This window comes from Stomoxys calcitrans, chromosome 2 (genome assembly GCF_963082655.1).
Source record: "Stomoxys calcitrans chromosome 2, idStoCalc2.1, whole genome shotgun sequence".
Lineage (NCBI taxonomy): Eukaryota > Metazoa > Arthropoda > Insecta > Diptera > Muscidae > Stomoxys > Stomoxys calcitrans.
In genome coordinates, this window is record NC_081553.1 from 45,403,214 (window position 1) to 45,429,063 (window position 25,850).

General features: G+C 38.7%; 2 protein-coding genes across 2 annotated transcripts in view; one reads left to right on the top strand and one right to left on the bottom strand.

Annotated features, from left to right (window-relative positions):
* Nucleotides 1-8,407: 8,407 nt before the first annotated feature.
* Nucleotides 8,408-25,850, bottom strand: part of LOC106089867 (leucine-rich repeat protein soc-2 homolog) — a 32,723-nt gene continuing 15,280 nt past the window's right edge. The window contains exons 2-4 of the mRNA XM_059362177.1: nt 21,483-22,062; nt 19,292-21,417; nt 8,408-13,001 (exon numbers count right to left, since the gene is read on the bottom strand). Coding sequence (XP_059218160.1) covers nt 19,973-21,417; nt 21,483-21,909 — 1,872 coding nt within the window. The 5' untranslated portion in view covers nt 21,910-22,062 and the 3' untranslated portion in view covers nt 8,408-13,001; nt 19,292-19,972. The remainder of the gene's footprint in view (nt 13,002-19,291; nt 21,418-21,482; nt 22,063-25,850) is intronic.
* On the top strand, nt 17,610-17,924 carry LOC131994652 (protein GVQW3-like). Its single transcript, XM_059361430.1, has one exon. It carries the CDS (start codon nt 17,610-17,612, stop codon nt 17,922-17,924), a length of 315 nt encoding a protein of 104 aa, XP_059217413.1.

Below are 25,850 nucleotides of genomic sequence, written 5' to 3' on the forward strand. Positions count from 1 at the left end.
GTAACACTTGTGCCAGTTACAGTCAATATCAAAACTTACTTCCTTTTTCCTTAAATTTAAAGCAGCTTTTGCTTAAATGTTTAGGTTATGTCATACGAAAATAACATGTAGATGTGATAGCAGAAATGATGAATAGTATGCAAAATTGACAATTTTGACAAACATTTTCAATTACATGTGCATACAAAATGTGACATGTCATAAGACATCTACATGCCGTGTAATAGCGCCTTAACCAAAGAGAGCACAGAAACAAAAAAGCAAGTGTGTCCACCACACGACAATATTGACATATGCAGAGCTTACTTCTAAGGTAAGCTAAATGTGTTAATGAGATGATATAGTTTCGAAACAAATAAGAAATCATCACAAGAACTACGGCCTAGTCGAATTTTACGGCAACAGGTAAATCTTATATATAAAAATCAATTTGTGTTTGTTTGTATGTTTGTGTGTTCCTTATAGACTCAGAAACGGCTAAACCTATTTTCTTGAAATTTTCACAGATGGTGCATAATGACCCAGTGGTGAAAATAGGGTACAACATATTTTGATATCTGAAGGGGGGCGGACCCTCCCCTTTACCCTAATTTTCAGAAATGCCATATCTCGGAGATGGGTGGTGCGATTTAAGCGAAATTTTGTGTGCTCTCATAAAGTACCCTAAAAATAAAAATTTGGTATCCAAATTTCGGATGGGGTACCTTGGGGGCCGTCCCATCCTAAAACCTACCAAACATATATTTAGACCAATCACTACAATATCGGACTCAAATGAAAGGTATTTAGGATAAGAAAACGTATCTGATATCCAATTGTCGGACCAAGTGCTAGGGGGACCACCCTAAGCCCCAAAACACCCCTATATCGGACATATTTCCCGACCATGGCAATATGGGACTCAAATGAAAGGTATTTGCGAGTAGAATATGAATCTAATATCCAAATGTGGGACTACGTTTCTGGGGGTCCACCCCTTCCCCAAAACACCCCTAAACAGGACTAATTTCCTGACCATGGGTATATGAGGCTTCAATAAAAAGTATTTGAATTTAGAATACGAATCTGATATCCAAATATGGGACCAAGTGTTTGGGGGGCCACCTCTCCCTAAAAACATCCCCCAAAGAGGACACATTTACGACCATAGCCACATGGGGCTCAAATGAAAGGTCTTTGGGAGTAAAGTACGAATCTGATATCAATATTCGGGAAAAGTGTCTATGGGGCCACACCACCCCCACAACACCACTCAAATAGTTGGTGTCATATTGCAATAGTCAGAAATAGTTATTTCTGACTATAGCAATATGAGGCTCAAATAAGAAGGTTTTTAAAGTGGAACACAAATCCTATATTTATTTTCAAGGCCAACTCACTGAGTGGCCGCCCATCCCCCAAAAAAACCCAGTCATGTTTGCCGACTATGGAAATATGGGACTCAAATTAAAGGTATGTAGGAGTAGACCACCAATCTGATATCAACATTAGAGGCCAACTGTCTAGCGGACGTCCCACCACCAAAACAACCCCCAAATAGGACGTATTTGCTCACCAAGACAATTTGGGTCTTACAGAGAGTGGAACTAAATATTCATAGTTTTTAGGGCCAATACCCCAAACCGGACATATTTGCTGACTGTTGCAATAAGGAGTTTCAATGAGTTTAGAAAACGAATTTGATATCCCATTTTGAGGGCAATGACAATATGGGGTTCAAATAAATGATATATGAGAATAGAGCAGGTTGCTGATATATTTTCCGGGCTTAGTGTTTGGGGAGACCACTCCAATCCCCAAAAAACCCCTAAATCGGCCATATTTGCCGACCATGTCAATGTGGAGATTAAATGAAAGGTATTGGGGGGCAGAGCAAGAATTTATACCCATTTTCGGAACCAATTTTCTGGGGGTCTACCCCTTTCCCAAAATACCCCACAAACAGCAATTTTTTATTGACCATCGAAATATAGGGCTCAAATAACGGTATTTAGGAGCAGAATACGAATTTGATATCCAAATGTAGGACCATGTATTTACCCCCAAAGGTAAAAAATTTTTCGGTCATGCCAATATGTGGCTCAAATGAATGGTTTTTGAGATTAGAAAACTAATTTGATAACCTATTTTGGGGGACCACCTCTCCCCCGAAAACACCTCTAAATCAGACATTATGAGAATATCGGGCTAAAATGTAGTATTTTAAAAATGGAGTACACCTTACATCCACACTTAAATTCGTAGACCAATAAAGATCATATGGGATTCAGATAAAGGCACTTATATTGTAAAACTGTTAGTCAAGCGATATACTATTTTCGTAGCATGGTATTTCACTAAAAAATCTTTAAATCTGGAAAATAAATATTCCAAGGAAACTTTTGTTCCATATAAAGTAAAAGAAGGCGCAGCAGAGCGGGCCCGGGTCAGCTAGTGTTTTATATAATAAAAATGCATTTGATTATTTTCCATTTAGTTATAGACATTTATTTTTATTTGTTTTTACTCTTTTAATTGTGTTTTTGTTTATTTAAGGATTTTCATCATTTTTCCATATTAGCTTGTTGTGTCGTTTGGTTTTTTTTTAACCCACTTGTAAGGGTTCTGGTTATATTGGTTTTCTTCTGATGTTAACATTTATAATAAAGTTATCCTTAGTTAGCTTATGTTGATGTTTTGTTTTTATAACTCTTATTACATGATAGTGTATTTTTAAATGTTTCAAATACTCTGTTCTTTTTTTGTTGTTGTTGTTGTTCTGGTTTTAAATACATTTAATATATGTTTTGTTTTGTTTTCTTTTTAATTACTAGAGTTGTTTATTATATGGAAAATTATTATGGGTTAAGGGATACGAAGGGGGAGGGGGAAGGGGGGGGGGGTTGTCTTCTAAAAACCATAGATATATATAATAAACATTATATATACATACATAGTAATGTATACATATTTATATATGCAGTTTGCATGTGTATAACAGTTTTATAACAGTTATAGTAAGAGATAGGAATTTTTTAGGATGATTTTATTTTTGAAAAAATTTAATGAAACAAAAAAGAAATCAGCGACTTTTTGAATTTAAGTTTTAATGTTTGTGAGATTTGTCGCTGGGAATTTTTTCAAAATATCCAAACTTTTGTGTTTTGTTTTGTTTTTCTTGCTTTCAAAAGGAACATCATTGGCTTTGCAGACTTTAAAGAAGTTGTTGTTGTTTTTGATTTTTAACAAATATATAATATATCTCTTACTAAATATAATACAAAACACATTCCATAAACAATATTTAACTTACAAAAATATATTATGTATACATTTTGTTTTTATTTTTATTATTTCACTTAATTTTAATTACAAAGTGTGCGTGTTTTTTTTACTCATTCATCTTACTTAGTTCTTAATATTCTATTTGGTTTTTTGTTATTTAGTTTTATTTTTTTTTTACATTTTAATATGGCATTATTTGTAGAATATTTTAAGACGATTTTCTTTGTTATTTGCATTTTTTTCATCTTTTTTTTTCAAATATATATGCATGTATATGATATTTGTTTTATGAGTTCCATCTGTTACTGTTCTAAAAAAATGGGTGGTTTACAGTACTTATTTGTTTTATTCTTTTTTTAACCTCTTTTTTTATTGTTTCGTTTTTCGGTTTGTGTTATATTTTTTTTCTTCAAATTTTTGTACCAAAAAGATTGTGTACTTTTGTTATTCTTCCGCAAAGATCGAAAGTTTTATTATTCGTTAAGTTTAAAATAAACAAACAAATAAAAATTAAAAAAAAAATTATATAATAAAAAGAATAAATTTCTTTGAAATTAAAGCAGTTTTCGTTGATTATATAGTTTGTTGTGTTTTGAGTTTTTTCTTTGCAAGTTTGCATTTTAGTTTCCTTTTTTAAGCTTACAGTTATTTTTAAAGTCAAGTATAAAAAATATTAAAATTTTGTTTTCTTAGAAATACTTAAAAAAAAAATCATAATACCTTAATAAACTTAAATTTTAGTTCGTTTCTTAAGAGCCAAGCAGTGGGAAAAATTTAAACCGATTAGAAAGATGAACATTTCGCTTTGCATACATATAGTGAACGATTCGCATTGTCCAGCCATTTCCGGAGCCAAAGTAGTAGTCTCTCGGAGTGGATCACCACCACCACATGAAAATGTGGCTACAACTACAACTCGTGGAGTTACTCTGCTTTGGCTGGCGAGCCTGGCATTGTCCTAAAAACCGAGGTCATAAAGAAGGGTCAATGTGGTATTTTCCCCTTACCCTATCTGCCAGAGTTTTTACCCAAATCACTGAAAAGACTTATAGGTCTGAATGTGAGGGAGGGACTTACTACAGAGAATTTCAGTGGGACACAATACACATACCGCTAGAGAACGTGGATGGATACTACCCTCCAAGAAGTGGTACGAAAGTTCGAAATGCATCTCTAAATGAATAAATACGCTGTGGCGGCCTTCTTGGATATTGAAGGGACATTGGGCAGAGTAAAGGTTGGGTCGATGGTCGCCGCCCTGGACCGACCGCACTGGGCACTAACAACTGAGAACTTCATGGGACACAATATACATACCGCAAGATAACGTGGAGGGATACCGCCCTCCATGAAGTGGTACGAAAGTTCGAAGTGCATCTCTAAATGAATAAATATGCTGTGGCGGCCTTCTTGGATATTGAAGGGACATTGGACAGAGTAAAGATTGGGTCTGAATGAATGACGCCGTCCTGGACCGACCGCACTGGGGTTCACTTGAATAACTTTAGGTGGACGAATAATATGCTACACGGCAGGGTTATCAACGCGGACTTGGGAGATTGTGTGATCAGAGTAAAGGTTGGGTCGATGGTCGCCGCCCTAAACCGAACGCACTGGGATTCACTCGAATAACTTCAAGTGGACGAATAATATGCTACACGGCAGGATTATCAACGCGTACTTGGGAGATTGTGTGATCAGCAGACTGACGGCAAGGGCAACGCCGCAACGAGGGTTCTTGCCAACCCTCGGGAACCTAGTGTTAGTGAGCACTATTCGATCTCAACAGCGGTGATACGAAACTAATTGCATAAGCGGACAACGTCGTGACAACTTTGCAGTTGTCGAAAGAGGCGAAATATTCCAGGGCCTAGTCCTCAACTCAAAACTGTTCTGGAAAGCGAACAAGTAGGAATGAAACCGAAGTGCGCTGTGCGTCTTCTAATCCTGCAGGTGGATGTTAGGCAGGTAGTGGGGAGGTAAATAAACTGGATGAACACGGCCAATGTGAGACAATTGCTGACATACAGGGCATTGTTTTAGCGGAAATTTGTGGAAAGGATGACTCGTAACGGGAGCTTAGGAAGATTTTCATTCCGAAGGCGGGGAAACTCAGCCTTGAAACTTCTTTGCCACGACTACTTGACACGTGCACTAGGGGCCGTCTCGACCCTTTAATGGACAAACCTTCAATATGCAATTTTGGCAGACAATTTTTAGAGCATTCAATGAGATAAGACAAAGAGAAGTACTTTAAGGAAGTAAAGGAAGTCCCCAGTCGAACTGTTCTCGTGGCCCTTTGCATATCAAAGACCGGTCGAGCACACCACTCTATTTAAATATTTCCGGTGAAATCCCTTCTAGGGATAAGAAAAAAAATATTTGGATGAGTAAGAACGCAATCTGTCAACATTTCGCCGATTCACGATCAAGATGCTCCACGATCAAGGACGCCCGCCACACATTGCTAATGGCTAGAAAGACCAGGATAAGTCTGGTCTTATTGATATCTGTATATTGTAACAAATTAAACTCGTATCGTTCGAGGTTCAGCGTTAATATCTTCGACAACTGGCCTGCATGCGACATGGAACAGCATGCCACCATGGTATGGAAGGCATTTGGACCGACTCCACTTCACTTTGGCAGTCTTCTTTGACATAAAAGGGTCTTTCAATAACGTTAAGATTGAGCCCATGACTGGCGCTTTAGTGGACATGAGGATCCCTCACTATTGGTGAACACGGTTAACATGATGTAGAAGTGCAGGATTATCAGCGCAACTCCAACAGAAGTCTAAAATAGAAAGAATAGAAAGATTGTGACTAGAGAAGCTCCACAGGGAGAGGTTTTATCCTCTTTTTTGTGGCTTCTGGTTACCAATGGGATTCTCGGAATGAAGGTCGTAGCCCACTCAGATGACTTCGTCATCACGGTGTATAGCGAATTTCTCCTTACTAGTACCGAACTCCCTCATGGACTCTCAGAACTCTCAATGGGCTTGGAGAATCCCCAGAAAGTTTTTTTTCGCCTAGTGGCGAAAGCTAGGTATTTTCAGCAACTCTCATGCATGGGCCGGTTGCCCGAAGATATCCTAGGAGCTACTTAACCGTATTCAAAGGCGACAGTATGGTATCCAAATCTATTGTTTCACTTAAACAACGTCGCAACGTGGATTGCGTGGCACTGTTCTATCGTTACTTTCATGGTATGAGTTCCACTTATATCCACCTTCTTATTCCTGACGTAAAAATGTTCATCACAAATACGAGACTCTCCAGGAATTCACACCCGTTTGTGATTGATTGACCAGCCGACCTAACGGTGCACTTCAGAAATAATTCCTTTTTCGCCCGAAATTTTCTTATGTGGAGTCGACTTCCGGCAAATATCTTTGCCACCGACTACGACAGCCAGAAACTGAAGACGAACGTCAATAATTACTACTCCGTCTTCCTCCCTGCTTTTCCTAACTTTCCTTCCGCCAACACAATGCATTTGCATATATAGATAACATCCCTACGTGTTGGTCAAATAAAAAAACAGCTGGAAAGCTTATTGGGTGTGTGGTAACGAAGATCGTTCTTAGACTAAGGGAGTCGGAAGGATATGGCGCTCCTTCAACTTTGGGTATTCCTCTGTTCTGCCAAGGGTTAGCGTGGCGGCAAGCGATATGCTGCGCCAGGGGTTTTTTTTTTGTTGACCGGTTAAATGGGAAAGCCAGGAAAAAGTTCCTTGGATCACGGAGTCATACAGGCCTCTTAATGGATTATGGGAGTTCTTCCCTGGGAAGAGAAATAAAACGATTTCGATTTGGAAGCGACTTCTCGACTGGATTGTCATGGTATACATACTAGGACAGTAGACAGGCGGCATTGCCTCTGCCGTTGGCCAAGTGTGGTCGAAGAAGTTTCTCCAAACCATGAGGAAAGCTATCAGGTTGTGCTGGGTCTAGAGCTATCAAGGCGGCCGACGAGCATATAGAAATCCTGAATGGCCATTTCAACGTCAGGTCTTTGACCTCGCCCTTGACACAGGGAGAGGAGGTCTTCTGTATGTGGGATGATAAGGTGTCGGAATGCTTCAAACGATTACAGATAGCTAGAGCGAACTCTACGGACTGCCCTTATTGCTTGAAAAAAGAAATCCTTGTCCGAAAATATATTCAGCGAGATAAGTGAGTCTTGCATTGCAGTTTTAGACCACTTATTTTCATCATGAACTGGATACTCATACTACACCAAATACCCAGATCAGGCAGAAAAGATCGACACTTATCATCTATTCGTCGACTACAAAGCCGCTTTCGGCAGTCAATCAATCAATCGACGATCATTGCAACACATGACTGAGTTTGGTTGTTGTTGTAGCTGTATGTTGTACACTAAGGAGGCAGCCCTTGCCGTTGAAGGATCTCAACGGGTCAATCCGGTACAACGTACAACCGGCTGCCATGGGATTGACAGAGTTTGGTATCCCTCTAATGCGTTAATGCATTATAACACTTTTTCATATCTGAAGGGGGAGGATCGTCTCCAAATTTTTGTTTCAACACTTACAGTTATGCTTAAATAAAAGTTTGAGGTCAGCTCACTGAAGGAAGATCCCCAAAACACCTAAAACTGACATCTGATACGATCATAAGTGTCTAATGAAAGGAGGAGTAGAGTACCAATCTGATATTCCAATTTGGCACCAAGTGTCTGGGGACCGTCACACCCCGACGAAAAGACCCCCAAACAGACCCGTGGTTCGATCGGGACAATATGGGACTCAAATGAATTATTTGGGAGTCAAAAACCAAACTAATAACCAATTTTGGCGCCAAGTATCTGGATGGAGTCGATCGGGCCAATATGGGGCCAAAATAAGTCTTTGGTAGAAGAATGATTAGAAATCGGATATCCAAATTTGAGGCTAGTGTCTGGGGGCCGCTCCACCTTCGACAGAATCCCCAAAACGGCCATGTGGTTCGATCAGAACAATTTGGGATTCTAATTAAAGGTCTTTGAGAGAGGATACGAATATGGTATTCACATTTCGCACCAAGCTTGGTGGCGGCCACACCACTGAAAGGACCTCCAACCAGATATGTGGGTTGATCTGGACAATATGGGACTCTAATGAAGTTTTTGGTAGAACAGAGGGAAGCTGATATCAAAATTCGGTGCCCAGTCTCTGGGAGAACGCCTTAAATACAGGCTAAAGAACTACAAAGCAGCAGGCGATCATGACAGTATTTGCTTCATATTAAAGGTCTTTGGGGGTAGAGGTCGATATGAAACTTGAAAACCCCACTCCCGAAGGGGCTCTAAACCGGACCTGTGGATCGATCGGGGCAATATGGGACTTAAATGAAAGGTATTTGGGAGAAGAGAATGAATGTGATGTCCAACAGTATCGAGAAGTCCCAGCGAAAGGTCCCAAAACGGACTGTAGGTCCAAACAATATGGGCCTCAAAAGAAGTTTGTGGGAGAAGTGCAGGAATCTGAAATCCAAATTTGAGGTCAGGTGTCTGGGGCCGACAATTCCCAAAATATCCCACAACTGTAATGTAGGTCAATAGAGACAATGTGGGTTTCAATTGATGAGTGTTTGGCAGTAGAGTATTAATCTGGCAATAATTTTTGGGAGAGTGCTGGACAATTGCTCATACCTAAAAACCCCCTGAACGAGACATGTAGACTGATTAGTACAATATGGGTGCCAAATGAAAGATAATTGGAATTGGGGTACGAATCTGACATCCAAATTTGTGGCAGAGTTTACAGTCCGTGTTTTTGGGGAAAACTCAGAAGTTCGCTGTACTTGAAATCCCAATAAAAATCTATATGTATGCAAAAACAATTGCAAGCAAAAAATCGAAATTAAAACTTTAAAAAAACTAAGGAAAAGTTGATTTAAAAAAAAAACATTTAATTTAAATAAATATAGAACTTAAAATTTAGTTTATATATATATATATAAAGCTAAAGAAAACGGAAATACATAAATTTTAGAAGACGATATAGATGTATGTGGGTCTCTGACATCCATGTTACATCATATCATTCTACTTTCAATGTTTGAAATTGATAAAGATTGAAAAAATTATAAATTGTATATATGTGTGATTTATTTTTTTCATAATACATTGTTAGTATATTTTTTTTTAGCTTTTAATTTAATTACTAAAATATATTCTATTTTCTAAACATAAAAAATTATCATATATATATATATATGTATTTATATACTTTTTTTGTTTATTCTATTTAGTTTGAAACTTTTATTATTTTTATTATGATTTCTTACTTGTTTTTGTTTAACACATATAACATATAAACATCTACAAGTTGTTTTTTTATATGTATGCATAATACGTGTATGAGTAGATGTATGTATGTGTGTAAAGACTTTTCGTTTCCTACTTTGATGAAAACCAAATGTTTAGGTTAGGTTGAAAAGAGGGTGCGGATATTAATCCGCCCCTTGCCATTATGCACAAACACCTAACCAAGTAATCGGTACCAAATGGTACTTTTGTAAATATCAGTACGACGGATGGCATTGCTATGTTCCTATCCCATGGCCTATCCGATTGACCCAATGAAGTCTTTCATCGGCAAGGTCTGCCGCCTCAGTATACAACACACTGCTACAATAATAAAAACCTGACGATATAACAGTTCGTACGGTCTCATAAAATGGGGGGGCAAGGACCACAGAGGATAATCAAGTTTATTGCTGGTTTCAGTTTTCCATTCCCCCTAGACAAAACTGAAGATTATTAAGAAGGAAAATTGACAAAATATAACTTTGGTTCTAAATCATAACTTTTCTTATGAAGATGTGAAAGCAACTGTAGCGCTATATTCGCATAATGATTTCAAGGACCGAAAGGAAAGAGTAAAAAAAAGAACTAAGCTGAGAGTTTTGAAGATATAATGTCAGAGCCCGCCTTTCAAAGCATTTAAAACCATTGCCTCAAAACTGATAACAAAATATAACGATCCCGGCACGGGGTAAGTGTGAGCATTACACAGGCTGGAACTTTGAGCTTCAATCTGTGTGGTATTCTTTGCTATCACGAGAAGCTTGGCTGGAAGCTACCGGGTGCGTCCACAGGTGGCGGGCGCATACAGAGTATGGAACTTCATAAGGAAAAGCTGTAACTGCAGTCGCGGACAATTAGCGGTATAGAGTGGAGAGTCTCAGTGAGTGAGAGGTCGGTGGCACCGTCACTTGCTTAAATACGCTTAAATACTGAGTGGCTATGATGCTCGCTACGACAAGGCGAGATATTGGCGCTATTTAATAACCAATGGCCATCATGTTCTCGCGGCGATCGGTCGTATAGCCTATGATGCTCGCTACGACAAGGCGAGATATTGGCGCCATTAAATAACCAATGACCATCATGTTCTCGCGGCGATCGATCGTATAGACCAGAACGAGAGTGCATATGTGGCTACAACAACAATCCCTGTGACATGTTTAGCCATCAATTGTTGGGTTTAGTTCGGGTACGATGTTGCGTTGGGGTACAATGTTTAACATTCGGAAAGCCCACAACGAAAAAAAATTAAGCCCTATGATTTATTGGAAGTATTCCAAATAGTTAATCTTTCTACCAAATCCTTCTTTATATTCGGATAGGTTTAACAGCTGGCCAGGTTTGACGGTATTAAGATGACAGATTTTTGCATTCTCTTTGTTCTTATCTTCTTTCTCGCATATTCTCTGCTCATGTACGCACATGTATACACACGTGCACACACATTTCTTTGTGTGTGTTGACAAAACTACGATCAGCTTGATGACAAGTAAAAAGCACTACCCAAAAATAAAAGTGGACCGATCGGGACAGTTACAAATGAAAGGTGTTCAAGAGTAGAGTACGAATTTCGTAATCAAATTTGGGTTCAAGTACCTGGGAGGCCGCCCCAGCCCCAAAACCCCTTAAAATAGGTTTTTTTGACAATCATGACAATATGGGACTCAAATGAGAGGTATTCTGGTGTAGATTACGAATACGGTCAGGAAATAGGAATAGATTTCATAATTATTTGATAACAGAAGGGAGCGGAGCGGCAGCAGATTACAAATATGACATAGAACATTAGGTCCAAGTAATGGGAGGTCGCCCACCCACAAATACCCCAAATGGGCATATTAGCCGACCACGGCTATATGGGACTTAAATCAAAGGTATTAGGGAGTAGATTACGAATATGACATTAAAATTTGCGTTCAAGTCTAGGTGGCGCTTTTCCTTCTAAAGAAACGTCAAATGGGTTATTTGAACCATTATGACAATATGGAACTCAAATTAAAGGTATTTGAGAGTAGAAAACGAATTAGATGTCAAATTTTGGAGCCAAGTGTTTTGGGGCAAGCCCTAAAGCAACCCCTAAACTGAACTTCATTTCCGTTAGGAATAAAGAACGAATTTCATATCTACTTTTATTGCAAAGTGCCGGTGGCCGCCCCAGCCCTAAAACATCCTCCAAACGGTTCATATTTACCGGCCATGGCAATATGGGTCGCAAATTAAAAGGGATTTAGAAGTGCTGCATGAATTTGATATCCATATTTGGGTCGAAATGTCTGCGGTGCCATCCCTCCCCTAATGAGAACATTGCCCTAAAGAAGAACATTACCACCAGGAACCGAGAAGTGGCAAATTCCCACACATCAATGATTGCTTTCCGATTCAAGTTTAAACTCAATGATAAGGGACCTTTTTTTATTGCCGAGTCCGAACGGCGTCCCGCAGTGCTACACCTTTTTGGGGAAAATTTTTTAAATGACTATGCATGGCATTGTACCTCGCAAATGTCGCCAACATTAAGAGGGAATAAACACCGCTTTGTTCGATGTTTTCGCGTTCAGCTTCATAGGCTACAATGGCACGAATTCGATATCCGCATTCAGGGCGAAGTGTCGCCACCTTAAAAAGATATGAGAGTGTTAAAGAAGGTGCAGCGGAGCGGACACAGTTCAGCTAGTAAACAAATATAACAAACGGTTTCATCGTCGAATTGTCTCATTCACCTAAATGTTTGTGTGTTTTTTGTATGAGTGATCATTTTTACATACAAATATAACTAACAAGTTGTATCGTAATGTCTACTTTAAATTATTATTATTATAATTATTTAATGTTTTATTTTTTGCTTTTAATCTAAATGTATGTATATTAAATTTAATAATTTTTTTGTTTTAACAATTCCTTGGCGCGAGTTTTTTCTTTAAATAATATTGTTGTTTTTCTATGTATTTTAAATATTCTTTTACAAAAAATATATATTTATATGATTTTCAACTTAAACATTTAAAGGTAATGATCAATGAAATGAATTTAGTGTTTATAAATATTTAAAGCTTTTATGTATGTTTTTGTTGTTGTTTTTAGACAATAAAAATAAAATAGTCTCTAAAAATAGAACCTTTCTTTCAAAAACACAAAGTATATAATCTCATTTTAATTAAATATGACTAGATTTAAATAATAAATGTTTGTTTTTGTTTCTTATTACCTTCATTATTGGCCTTAAAATGTGTGGAAATTTATTGATAATGTCGGTCTGTCTATCGGTTTATTTGTTTTAAGTGTAATAATCTCTTGGACACTGTTTTTTTTTTGGGATGAGCATAGGATTTACTCTTATTGATGATTGCATTGAAATACATATGGTAAAAAATAAAATCATGACGGCAGCATCACCAGCAGGACTTGTTCAAAGTCTTTTAACTGCAATAAAAACAGAAAGAAATTTTGGAAATTAATATAAATTTTAGTGAGGTGACTAGAAATGGTTGAGTTTTCGAAACAAAAATTGTACAAATCATGGGGAAACTCTGGCTTGTATGCGACTTAGAGATATCACGGGACACACAGCTACAACTGCAAACGATATTTTAGCTTCAAATACATCCCTGGATTAACAGATAACAAAAGCTTAAGAGCTTTAATGAACAAAACAAACAACATAAGATATGCATGCAGAGCGAATCAAACAAACAACAAAATATTCTCCAACCGACAAACAACAACAAAACAATGTTGTTTACGAAATAGAATGTAAGAGAACTGACGAACAAAGCTGTGACTTAGTATATGTAGGAACAACAAAACGAACGCTGAAAACAAGAATGGGATAACACAGAGCTGACATTGAAAAAGTAACACAGAAAACAGATTTGGCCCAACATATTTCGAAAAGTGAACATAGGGCAGACTTAGAACATGTCAAAATATTAGATAAAGAAAACAAAGAAAGAAAGAGATAAACTTTAGAAAGTTTAAGAATACAACAAAAAATAGATAGGACGATGAACTTGAAAGAGGATTACAACAATATTAGTATAAGTTAACGTGTTGCAATATAAAGATCACTGATATTAAAATTTAAATTGTCTCCAATATAATTAATGTCGTGTTGTTCATGAATGTGCTTTTGACGAAAAAATTCATGTGATTATATTCTATTGTAATTTAATTATATTTTCATGAAGATTTGAAATAAATGTAATGTTGTATTAAAATAGACGTATCCCCTGAAGATGTCAACAAAAATTGACGAAACGTTGGACAAATGAAATAAAAAGGAATTCTTATAAGCGTATGACATTGTTGAAGAGTATATAGTAACATGCATTTTCATCGAAGTACTGATGTCCTTGACGTTCCCTAGGAAGCGAAAATTGTGAACCTACTGACACCCTTATCTAAGGTATGTTGTTTTGTTCTTGTTTTTATTTCACGTAACGAATTAACGCAGGTTGTTGTTGTAATAGTGTGATGTAATGGCGCAGTGGCAAACTCTTGCCCACTCCATGTAAAATGCCGCGAAATCCGTACTTGGGTACCGGAAGCCTCCTCCAAGAAACCAATGGTACGACCAAGAGTGTCGAGATGCTACTGAAGCCAAGAATGCGGCATATAGTGCAACCCTGCAATCAGTAGCAACCCGCCAGATGAAGGAGAGGTATCGGTAGAAAAGGGGGGGAGGAGAAACGTCTATTCGGCAAAAAGGAAAAGGAAATGGAAAGACATGAGTGTGAGCGAATTGAGATGTACAGGAGTCAGAATGAAGTCCGGAAATTCTACCAAACAATTAAACATCAAACCGATGGCTTTGGTGCAGGCACACCCTCCTGCAGAGACAAAGAAGGAAATCTGGTAGCTGATACAGATAACATGCTGAGGACATGGAAAGAACATTTTAGCCAACCGCTAGTGTCCGATGTTGGCGGCGAAGAGGATACCGCAGAACCAATCAATGATGGTGGTATAGAATGTTTACTTCCTAGTCAGAATGAGGTCCAAGTAGCAGTGAGCCGACTAAAGAACAACAAGGCAGCAGGAGTCGACGGGTTGACCGCTGAACTATTTAAGACCAGAGGCGACACGCTGATAAGGCGTATGCATCAGCTTATCTGGCTAGAAGAACGCATACCCGATGATTGGAACCTCCCCATCGCATACAAGATACTCTCGAGGGTACTGTGTGAATAATTAAAGCCTAAAGTCAATGAGATAATTGGGCCCTATCAGATTAGACCTGGTAAATCCATCCTGGAAAAGACCCAAGAAGGACAAATCAACACCTACCATCTCATTGTTGACTACAAAGCGGCTTTCATACCCCTTTACGTTCAAAGGTATTTCAAGCCATGTCTGAGTTTGGTATCCCTGCAAAATTAATAAGACTCTGCAGGATGACACTTGCTGATACGCGTTTCTCAGTAAGAATAGGAAAGAATCTCTCCGAACCATTTAATACCAAACGAGCTTTCAGACAATGTGACAGCCTTTCGTGTGATCTCTTTAATATCCTGTTGGAGAAGATTATACGAGACGCAGATGTGAAAAGATATGCCACGCTAATAACAAGAGAACACATGCTACTCGCCTATGCCGACGACATCGACATCATAGGTCGATCACCGGAAGTAGTAACTACTGCCTTTGAAAGAATCGAAAGAGAGTCAGTGAAAATGGGTCTGGCAGTAAATGGATCGATCTGTATAACGACGATAGCATAGTTACACGCATCAAAATACAACGGTTGACTAGGTCATGTTGTCAGAGTGTCTGAAGAAGGTCCAGCGAAGAAGCCTTTTGAAGGCAAACACGGTGGTACACACAAACCGGGAAGACCAAAAGCCCAATGGAAAGATCAAGTGGTGGGAGACACCTCGAAATTTGGTGTCAGAGATTTTGGAGTGAGCGCAGAAGATGGAGGCGCATGGAACGCTACTTTACGTTCGACTAATGGAACAAATGTTCTGCCATAGCCAATTAAAGAAAGAAAGAAGGTTGTGTTGGCAATTAGGAAATTTAAGGATTGGAGGGGGGAAAAGAGGGAGTAGTGTTTATTGATATTCGTCGTAAATTTCTGAACGTCAATGTGGTTGGGAAAGAAATTAGCCGGAAGTCGATTCCACATACGAATGGTTTGGTCGACTGGCCCATCAATTACAAACGGCTATGAGTTCCTGGCAATTCTTGTATTCCTGGTGAACATCCTAACGTCAGGGTTAAGAAGATGAATATCCCTGGAACACATGCCTTGAAAGTAACGATAGAGCAGTACAACGCTATCCACATTCCGACAATGTTCAAAGAAGCTATAGAGTTGGATACTCTACTGTCTCCAATCAACATTATAGCTCTCCGTTGAACCCGGTCAAGTAGTTCCAAGGATGATTTTGGAGCTCCTGCCCATAAATATGACTTATATTTCATCCTCCGCCTGATGTAGGTAGTAATAGTATTGGAAAGATCACCGCTTAAGAAAGTCCAAACTCTTTAATGCTTTTTTCGACACTTCGAATACGTGTTTTGACCAACGGACATTACATTGTATCTTCATTCCCAGAACATCAAGAGCATCTGACTGCTCAATATCTATACCGTCGATAGATATCGACAATTGTAGTGGGTCAGTGAATCGCTTGTGAGATAAGAAAGAGCGTCTTCTTTGCGTTAAACTCTACTCTGTTCATTCTTCCCCACTCGGAAATGGCCAACAAATCCTGGGAGAGCGTCTCATCCATAATACGCCTCCTGACCACAATTTCTTGAGGACTGGGCCTATGGTTGAATGAATATGAATGACACAGACTACTGTCATCGTCAAATGAGTAGACTGGATTCGAAGTCTGACCCAATAGACCGTCAATGAATATAAGAAAAAGAGAAGGGGTAAGGACAGAGCCTTGTGGCACACCTGCGGTCAATGTATACTCATCGGATAAGAACCCATCTACAAGAACTCGTATAGTGCAATCTCTGAGAAAGTTCGATATAAATCAAACGAAGTTATTACCGGCTCCAAAAGCGACAAGCTTTTATAACACTGCACCGTACCAGACCCTATCAAATGCCTTGGAGATATCCAGAGCCACGACCTTACTCTCACCAAACTGGTGGATAGAGCTACTCCAACGTTCCGACATAAATGCCATTAGATCTCCCGTAGAGCGATTTCTGCGGAACCCATACTGTTTATCGCTAAGAAGGCTTTTGGACTCTAAGTATCTCACAAGATGATGGTTAACCATAACCTTGGAGAGCGCGGAGCATATCGCAATTGGCCGGTAATTCGCAGTGTTTTTCGCCCTACCTTTTTTTGGGATGGGCTAAACGTTCGCAATCTTCCAATGCGCTGGGAAAACTCCCACACTGTAAGCAAGGTTGAAAAGGTTGCGTAGTGGACGGACATCATCTGACAATGATGGCTTTCAGCTCTTTTTTTTCCTCTGATCTGATTGGATCATCCCCATCATATGGACGATGCTGTTTGAGTTGTTATTCCTCTTGCTGATGTGACACCAGCCATTGCAGCTATTACATTTGACCGCAATGGAGCAGATAGAACCATGGACGTCACTTGGTGGTTGTTGTGCTTGACTTAGTGATAGAGGTGAGGATGTCGCGTGCCAGAACAGTTTCAGACATTGCGAGACCTGATTAATTTTTGCCTTTCATCATGTGGTAACACCGGGTTCACTCATTACACAGATGTTATCGTTGTCTCGCACGGGTCTTAGCTGATATCATTGCATGGGCCTTGGGTGATGCGGCTGATTCTGTTGTGTGGAGTTAATCTTAAAGCTGATGGAAATTGTTATGCGCAGTATGTGCGTACTTACGAGGGCGGTTCGGAAACTTCTTTGCCTAGCACAAAAAGCGCGGTATAAACAGAAAAAAGTTAAGTGTTTTGGAAACTTCCATCTCTGCTATGAACACATGTTAAATTTCGTTTCGATCTGGCAACTCCTGCATATAGAAACAGGTGTTCACAAAAGAAGCATCCGCGATTTTTTACAATGGAAAAATTAGAAATGCGTGATGTCAATAAATATTTACATTAAAAATGGTTTATCGGGGCAAGAAATTCATAATGATATGGTGAATGTGTTAGGTGAAAGTGCTCCTTCATATGCAACAGTGAAAAATTGGGTTGCTGAATTTAAACGTGGCCGTACAAGCATTGAAGATGAACCACGTGGTGGACGTCCAAAAACAGCAACAACAACAACAGAAATTGTAGCCAAAGTGCGTGATATGGTGTCAAATGATCGACGAATAATAGTGCGTGAAATAGCTAATATCATTGGCATCTCAAATTATCGAGTCCATTTAATTTTGCATGAAGAACTATAGATGAACAAGCTTTCTGCAAGATGGGTGGCACATTTGTTAAGAGTCGACCCAAAAACGCATGAGAATGAACATTTCTCAAGCTTGTTTAGGTCGTTTTGAGCGAAATAAAATGGATTTTAAGCGTCGTTTCATATACTCTAGAGACTTGAAACAATGGACTTAAGCTGGATGAAGATGCACTTACAGTTGCAAATCACTATTTGAAGACCTTGAGGATAACTAATATTAATCAAGGGATAGAATTGCTAGATAAGCGTTGGACTAAGTGTATTGAAATTTCAGGAGATTATATTGAAAAATTACAACTAGAAGCGTGCTAAGTTCGGACGGGCTGAGTCTTACATACACTCCACCATGGATCGCATTTGTCGAGTTCTTTTCGGTTTATGTGGGAGCTGTATCAAGCTATTGATCGATTCAGACTATATTAGACACGTGTGTTGAAGGTCATGAAAGAAGCCGTTGTACAGAATTGGGCCCTCTAGAGGCTCAAGAAGTCAAGATCCCAGATCGGTTTATATGGCAGCTATATCAGGTTATGTACCGATTTGCTCCATACTAGGCACTGTTACTAGAAGTCATAACAAAACACCTCATGCAAAATTTCAGCCAAATCGGATGAGAAGTGAGCCATCTATTGGCTCAAGAAGTCAAGATCCAATGGCAGCTATACCAGATTATGAACCGATTAGCACAGTTGTTGGAAGTTATACCAAAACACTACGTCCAAAATTTCAGTCAAATCGGATGAGAATTGCGCCCTCTAGAGGCTCAAGGAGTCAAGACTCAAGACCGGTTTATAGGGCATGGACTGATTCGGTCCATTTAAAATCCCAACCGATCTTCACTAATAAAATGTATTTGTGCAAAATTTCAAGCGCCTAGCTTTACTCCTTCGAAAGTTAGCGAGCTTTCGACAGACAGATGGACGGACATGGCTAGATCGACTTAAAATATCATGACGATCAAGAATATATATACTTTATAGGGTCTTAGACGCCTATTTCGAGGTGTTACAAACAGAATGACGAAATTAGTATACCCCCATCCTATGGTGAAGGGAATAAAAATATTTTTGAGAAACTAACTATTCTCTTTCATTAATAGGCTAAGAAGTTTCCGAATCGCCCTCGTAATTAAGATTCAGACCTCGTAAGGCGGGAACAAATGTTATACTTCCGTTGTTGTACATACAGTACCGGGGTATGGCCCGGGTATTGGCGATTACCTAAAAGGACCCATTATTACTGGACCTTGGCCCATTAATATTAATTAGATGAGAGATGAGAGAAGTTAACTAAGTGTCCTTAAAGAGAAGTTTGACCAAGTTTCGTATGACGGTTAAAATAAAATATGTTGCATCTTACCTTGAATACAACGACTTTGAAGTTCATTTGAATTTTGCTGTCCTCTTTTGTGATGTGATTGTTGGGTTTTCTGCTATCGATGTGTTGTTGGGAAAGAAATTAAGAGTAAGCTTTCCCAATTATTGGCTTGTGATCAGCTTGGTAGTGTTTCTCTGTGGTATGTGGGTAGTAAATGATGAAGCTGGATTTGGCTTTTTGTTTTTTTCTCTTTTTTGTATAAATTAAAGCTTTAAAGTACAATGTATTTATATATACTTTTTACACGATCTCTAATCTCCCCAAGCAGGGAGTTCAATGTGGATTTAGTAGTTTTTTTCTGGTTGTTGGTTTTTGTTTTGATTTAACTTTCTTGATTATTAGTTTGATCGTCACAAATGGAATAGTCATCTTAAAATCCACAAAACAAGCAAGAAGGAAAGAAATCTACATGTTGGCTGTCTGTCTGTTTGTTTGTTGGCTTTTTTCGACAATCAAGGAAATTTTTTGGCTTTCCTATTCGATATGATTAGAGATTTTTCTCGTTCTGGCTTTTAGTTTTCATGTTATTACACATTTTGTTCTTGTTCTCTGTTAGTTCTCCTGTTCCTGTTGCTGGTGTGCTATTCCTTGTTCATGATGATGGTGATGGTGGTGATAATAATAGGGATTGCCTACGTAATATGTACGTAACTCACCGTCCACTCACATCTGCCTATAGGGAGAATGCATTTTTAGCCATTGTAATACCAGCGATGGGCCACCACCCTGTATCTCGGGCGGTATGGTGCTCAGGGGACACTTGTCAATGTTGAGATATTTCAAATTTGTACACAAAGCCAACTCATAGGGCAACTTCTCCAGACAGGGATTTTGATTGATGTAGAGATTTTCCAAGTTCTCCAGGGAGCCAATCTCCTCGGGTAGAAATTGTAGATTGTTCTCGCTCACCGACAAATGGGTCAAATTTGTCAGATGGCCTATGCTGCGCGGCAACATGGACATTTGATTTGTCTGCAGTATGAGCTTTTGCAATTCATGCAGCAGTCCTATTTCATTTGGCAACACTTCAATGCGATTCTCCTCCAGATCTAGAATGCGTAATTTACGCAATTGCCCTATGGTATTGGGTATCTTTTTGAGCATATTATTGGACAGTATCAGTATTTCGAGATTTTGCAAATTCATAATGTCATCGGGCAGCTTTTGCAAAGCATTGGTGGCCAAATTCAGTTCGACCATATTGATCCAAGTGCCCACATCCAAGGGCAGGGCTGTCAGTACATTCTCCTTCATGTTCAGTTTGGTGAGACCCTTGGCCCGCGAGAATATGCCATAGGGTATTTTATCGATGCGATTGTGCTCCAAGTTAATACTATAGACGTTGGTGAACTGGGCAGGACCTCCAGTGGGATAACTGCTGAAGGCATTGCGTGACAAAGTGATAGTGGTCAGAGCACTCAGCGAAGCCAGCAGACCATCAGGCAGTTGTGTAATGCTGTTTCCCTCCACATTGAACTCATCCATACACTTGCAGTTCTTCAAGGCGTTCGGTATGGAACTCAGGCGATTGTAGCGCAAACCCAGACGCACCAGATTCTTAAGATTGCCTATGGTCTCGGGAATGTCCAGCAGCTCGTTATGTTGTAAATCCAAAGCACTTAAGTTGACACAATTGCCGATGTCCTCGGGCAAGTGTTCCAAATGATTATGACTAACATCTAAGGTGGTCAGATTGACCAAAGCTCCTATGCAATCGCCCAGCACGCGTATTTTATTCTCTCTCAAACTCAACATAGTCAGATTGGTCAAGTTACGCAGATCATTGGCCACTGTTGTAATGCGATTGAATCGCAAATACAGTGTGGTAAGGGAGCGTAGTTTGTATATCACTGCTGGTATTTCGGCGAGTTTGTTATGTCTCAAGTCCAGCACCTTCAGTTGTTTGCAATGCTGCAACGTATCGGGCAGCGAAGTCAGTGAGTTCTCATTTAGGGCCAAGGTTTTCAAATTCACCAAATGACCTATCTCCTGGGGCAATTGACCAATTTTATTACTATACAAATACAATTCCGTTAAGTGTACACAGTCCTTGACACTGGGCGGTATGACGGTAATAGAAGATTTGCTTAAATCCAAGCGTTTGATACCTGAAATAGTAAAGGAAAGTTGATAAAAAAAATTGTTATGAAACATTTTCTTTGTAGCATCCCACCTTCATCTCTACATCTCTGCAGTGCTTTGAGAACATCTTGATCTGCTTGTATGGGCTTGGGCTTTTTCATTGTCGGCTTGGGCTTATTCGATTCTGGGTGCTTAACAGTCACCATTTTGGGTCTGGTTTCTGGTGGCATTTCGTTGTTGTTCGAACTACTGTTCCCCTGATGATGATGGTGATGATGTGTCGATGATGACGACGATGATGCTGCTGAATGTAATGTGGGTGCTGATAAATTACCAAAACAATGGGTGGTAAGGGTGGTTACCGCTCCGCCACCTCCGCCGCCGGCTGATGAGTTGGATGTGCTACCACCGCCACCACCTCCGCCGCCGCCGCAGGCTGTTGTTATCTCTTGCTGTAGATCGTCCGATTCTAACGATGTCGATGATGCTGTAGCACCCACCGATGAACACAAGTTCATAATTTTTCCCAGTTTTACGTTTGGTAAAGACAATTTGCCGCCCAAAACGAAATATTTTTAATTCCACAAAACCAACAAAGAAAATCGAGAGAAACTTGTTAAGGTATGGAATCGAGCAACAAGAGCAGTTGCGCAGTTGCTGTTTATTGGATTCTGAAAAGAAAAACAAACCCAAATATTATTTATATGTGTGTAACATAGGTATGTATGTGGGTAAAATAGTTATAAAGGGTAATAATTGAAGCTTGAATTTATCCAAAATGGACGAATGGACTCATTCATTTAGTCAGTTTTATATAAAAGGTGCTCACATTTGATATATAGAGATTTTTTTACATTCATCTATACCTAGCCCACAATTGGCACAGTATATGCCAAACACAGTATAATTTTCTTAGCTCACGTGTTGACTGATCTTCTGAAGGGATCTTTTACAAAATTATTGGCGATACAATTTTATTGTAGGTCTCTGAATACACAAAAGTTCCAAATTTAAGTTTGAATTCGCTTCATCATGTCAGAGAAATCAATCTTGTTAAATTGGGAATTTTTAGTTCGAGGACACCCTGCCATACGGTAGGCCATACGTTCCATAAAGTTCGAATGTGTACACTCAAGCCTCCTAATGGCCCTTCTTGCCAAATTTCAACTAACTTTGATGAAGATCAACTATGCACAAAAAATTTCACGAAAATTATTTTATTTAAAAACTTTAATGAAAAAAAAAAAAATGTTTTCAATTAAAAAATTATTTGAATGATTTTTTTTCAATGACGATCGCGATTGAAATTTAGCAGATTTTTAATTAAAAATTAATTGATTCAATAATTTTTTTAATTAAACCTGAATTTTTTTAAATGCTTTTGTGATTGAAATTTTTGTCATTTTCAATTAAAAAAAATAATTGATTCAATCATTTTTATACCCACCACCGAAGGATGGGGGTATATTCATTTTGTCATTCCGTTTGCAACACATCGAAATATCCATTTCCGACCCTATGAAGTATATATATTCTTGATCAGCAAAAAAATCTAAGACGATCTAGACATGTCCGTCCGTCTGTCCGTCTGTCTGTTGAAATCACGCTACAGTCTTCAAAAATAGAGATATTGAGCTGAAACTTTGCACAGATTCTTTTTTGTCCATAAGCAGGTTAAGTTCGAAGATGGGCTATATCGGACTATATCTTGCCATATATAGACCGATCCACCGATTTAGAGTCTTAGGCCCATAAAAGCCACATTTATTATCCGATTTTGCTGGAATTTGGGACAGTGAGTTATGTTAGGCCCTTCGACATCCTTCGTCAATTTGGCCGAGATCGGTCCAGATTTGGATAAAGCTGCCATATAGACCGATCCACCGATTTAGGGTCTTAGAGCCATAAAAGCCACATTTATTATCCGACTTTGCTGAAATTTGGGACAGTAAGTTATGTTAGGCCCTTCGACATCCTTCGTCAATTTGGCTCAGATCGGTCCAGATTTGGATAAAGCTGCCATATAGACCAATCTCTCGATTAAAGGTTTTGGGCCCTTAAAAGGCGCATTTATTGTCCAATGTGGCCAAAATTGGGGACAGTGGGTTAAATTAAGCCCCTCGACATACTTCTGCAATATGGCACAGATAGGTTCAGATTTTGATATAGGTGCCATATAGCCCGATCTGTCGATCTAAGGTTTTGGGGCAATAAAAGGCGCGTTTATTGTCCGATGACGCCGAAATTTGGGACGGTGAGTTATATTAGGCCCTTCGACATTCTTTTTAAATTTGGTCCAGATCGGTCCAGATCTGCCATATAGACCGATATCTCGATTTATAGTCTTGGTCCCATAAAAGTCGCATTTATAATCCGATTTCACTGAAATTTTACACAGTGACTTATGCTAAGCATTTCGACATCCGTGTATTACATGGTTCAAATCGGTTTATTTTCAGATACAGCTACTTGAAAGACCAATATTTTGTTATACACAATTGAACAATGACTTGTACTTATTAGTATTTGGTCCAAATCGGATCATATTTCGATATAACTGCTATGGGACATAAGGTATGCAATTTTCACCGGATTTTGATGAAAGGTGGTTTACATATATACCCGAGGTGGTGGGTATCCAAAGTTCGGCCCGGACGAACTTAACGCCTTTCCTTTTTACTTGTTTTAATTGAACCTGAACCTTTTTAAAATGCGATTGTAATTGAAATTTTTGTCATTTTCAATTAAAAAATTAATTGACTCAATCGTTTTTAATTGACTTTTAAAAAATTTTATAATTATAGAATATAGGACACAACTAAAAGGAATAAGGATTGTAAATGGGCCAAATCGGTAAATGTTTCGATATAGCTGCTATATAAACTGATCTTGGGTCTTGATTCCTTGAGCTTCTAGAGGACGCAATTTCTATCATATTTGGCTGAAATTTTGCACGCGGTGTTTTGTGTCCAATATCCTAAATCGGTTGATAACCTGATATAGCCGACCTTGGGTCTCGAAGTGTTTTGGTATAACTTCCAATATCTGTGCCAAGTATGGTCCAAATCAGTCCATAACTGATATAACCGCCATATAAACCGATCTCCCGATTAGACTTTCTGGGCTTCCAGAGGGCGTATTTCTTATCCAATATGGTTGAAATTTTGCATATGTCGTTTTAATATGACTTCCAATAACTGTGTTAAGTAGGTTGATAACCTGATATAGCAGTCTTATAAACCGATCTTGGGTGTTGACTTCTTGAGCTTCTAGAGGGCGCAATTCTTATCCGATTTGGCCGAAATTTTACATGAAGTGTTTTATTTTGACTTCCAACAATTTTGCTATATATGATTTAAATCAGTATATAACCTGTTATAACTGCTATATAAACCGATCTCCCAGTTTGATTTTTTTAAGCCTCTAGAGGGCGCAATCATTATTCGATTTGACTGAAATTTTGGAGGTGATGTTTTTCCATGACTCCTAACAGCCATGGCAATATCGGTCAATAACTTGATATAGCTCATATGAATTTGAAAAAGTCATTTAAAAAACTTGAACTTGATCCATGATGGAAGGTATATAAAATTCGGCCCGGCCGAACTTAGCACGCTTTTACTTGTCTTTTTCGTTTAATCTTAATTTATAAAAATTTTAAATTTAAGACCTTGTTAAAAATTTTCATTGAAGTCTTTATTATTTAAGAAAATCCTTCAGATCTATAACGTTTTTTTTTTTTAATAAATTTAAAACATTTTTTTAACCATTCTTGTTCTCTTTAATTTACATTATGACTCTTTAAGCCTTAAGACTTTTTTCAAGTTCATCATCACTTGCACTTTCAGTATTAAACAACTTCACTATTGCACCCTTTTTTGTGGTATGTACTTTGAAATTCAATTAACTCTTATTAGAAGGTGTCAAGGCTCGACTTTCTTTCAAAGCGTTGTGTTCAAAGTGTCCAAGTCTCTTGTAGCAACTGAAGTGCGTCACAAAGTGAATGACTACCATGACCGTCCGTTGTTGTCGTTATGAAGTGATTTCTCATATAAAAAACGTCATTAATAAACAATCGATAATGTGGCGTACCACTTTTTTTATTGCGGTGTCGTTGTTGTCACATTGTCGTCGTCGTCGTCGTAGCCGTTGTAATTGTCATTTCAAATGCAACTGGTTCAATTTAGTGTTTAATATATGACTGGTTATGACATGAGAAAAAGTGGCAGGCGGCAGCAGTAGTAGTAGCTCGCTTTCCTGACCAAACCACCAACACACAGGGACTAGACGCGACATTTCATTTCTCACAAGAACACAAATTATACGCCAATAATAGCTAAACTCAGCTGACGGCGAAGGGAAATTGGTGATGGAGAAATAGCAGCACCTTTCGGGTAAAGCGCTTTGCGTGTCATTACATTTCTATCATCATCGTGGTGATATGAAAAGGACAATGCCT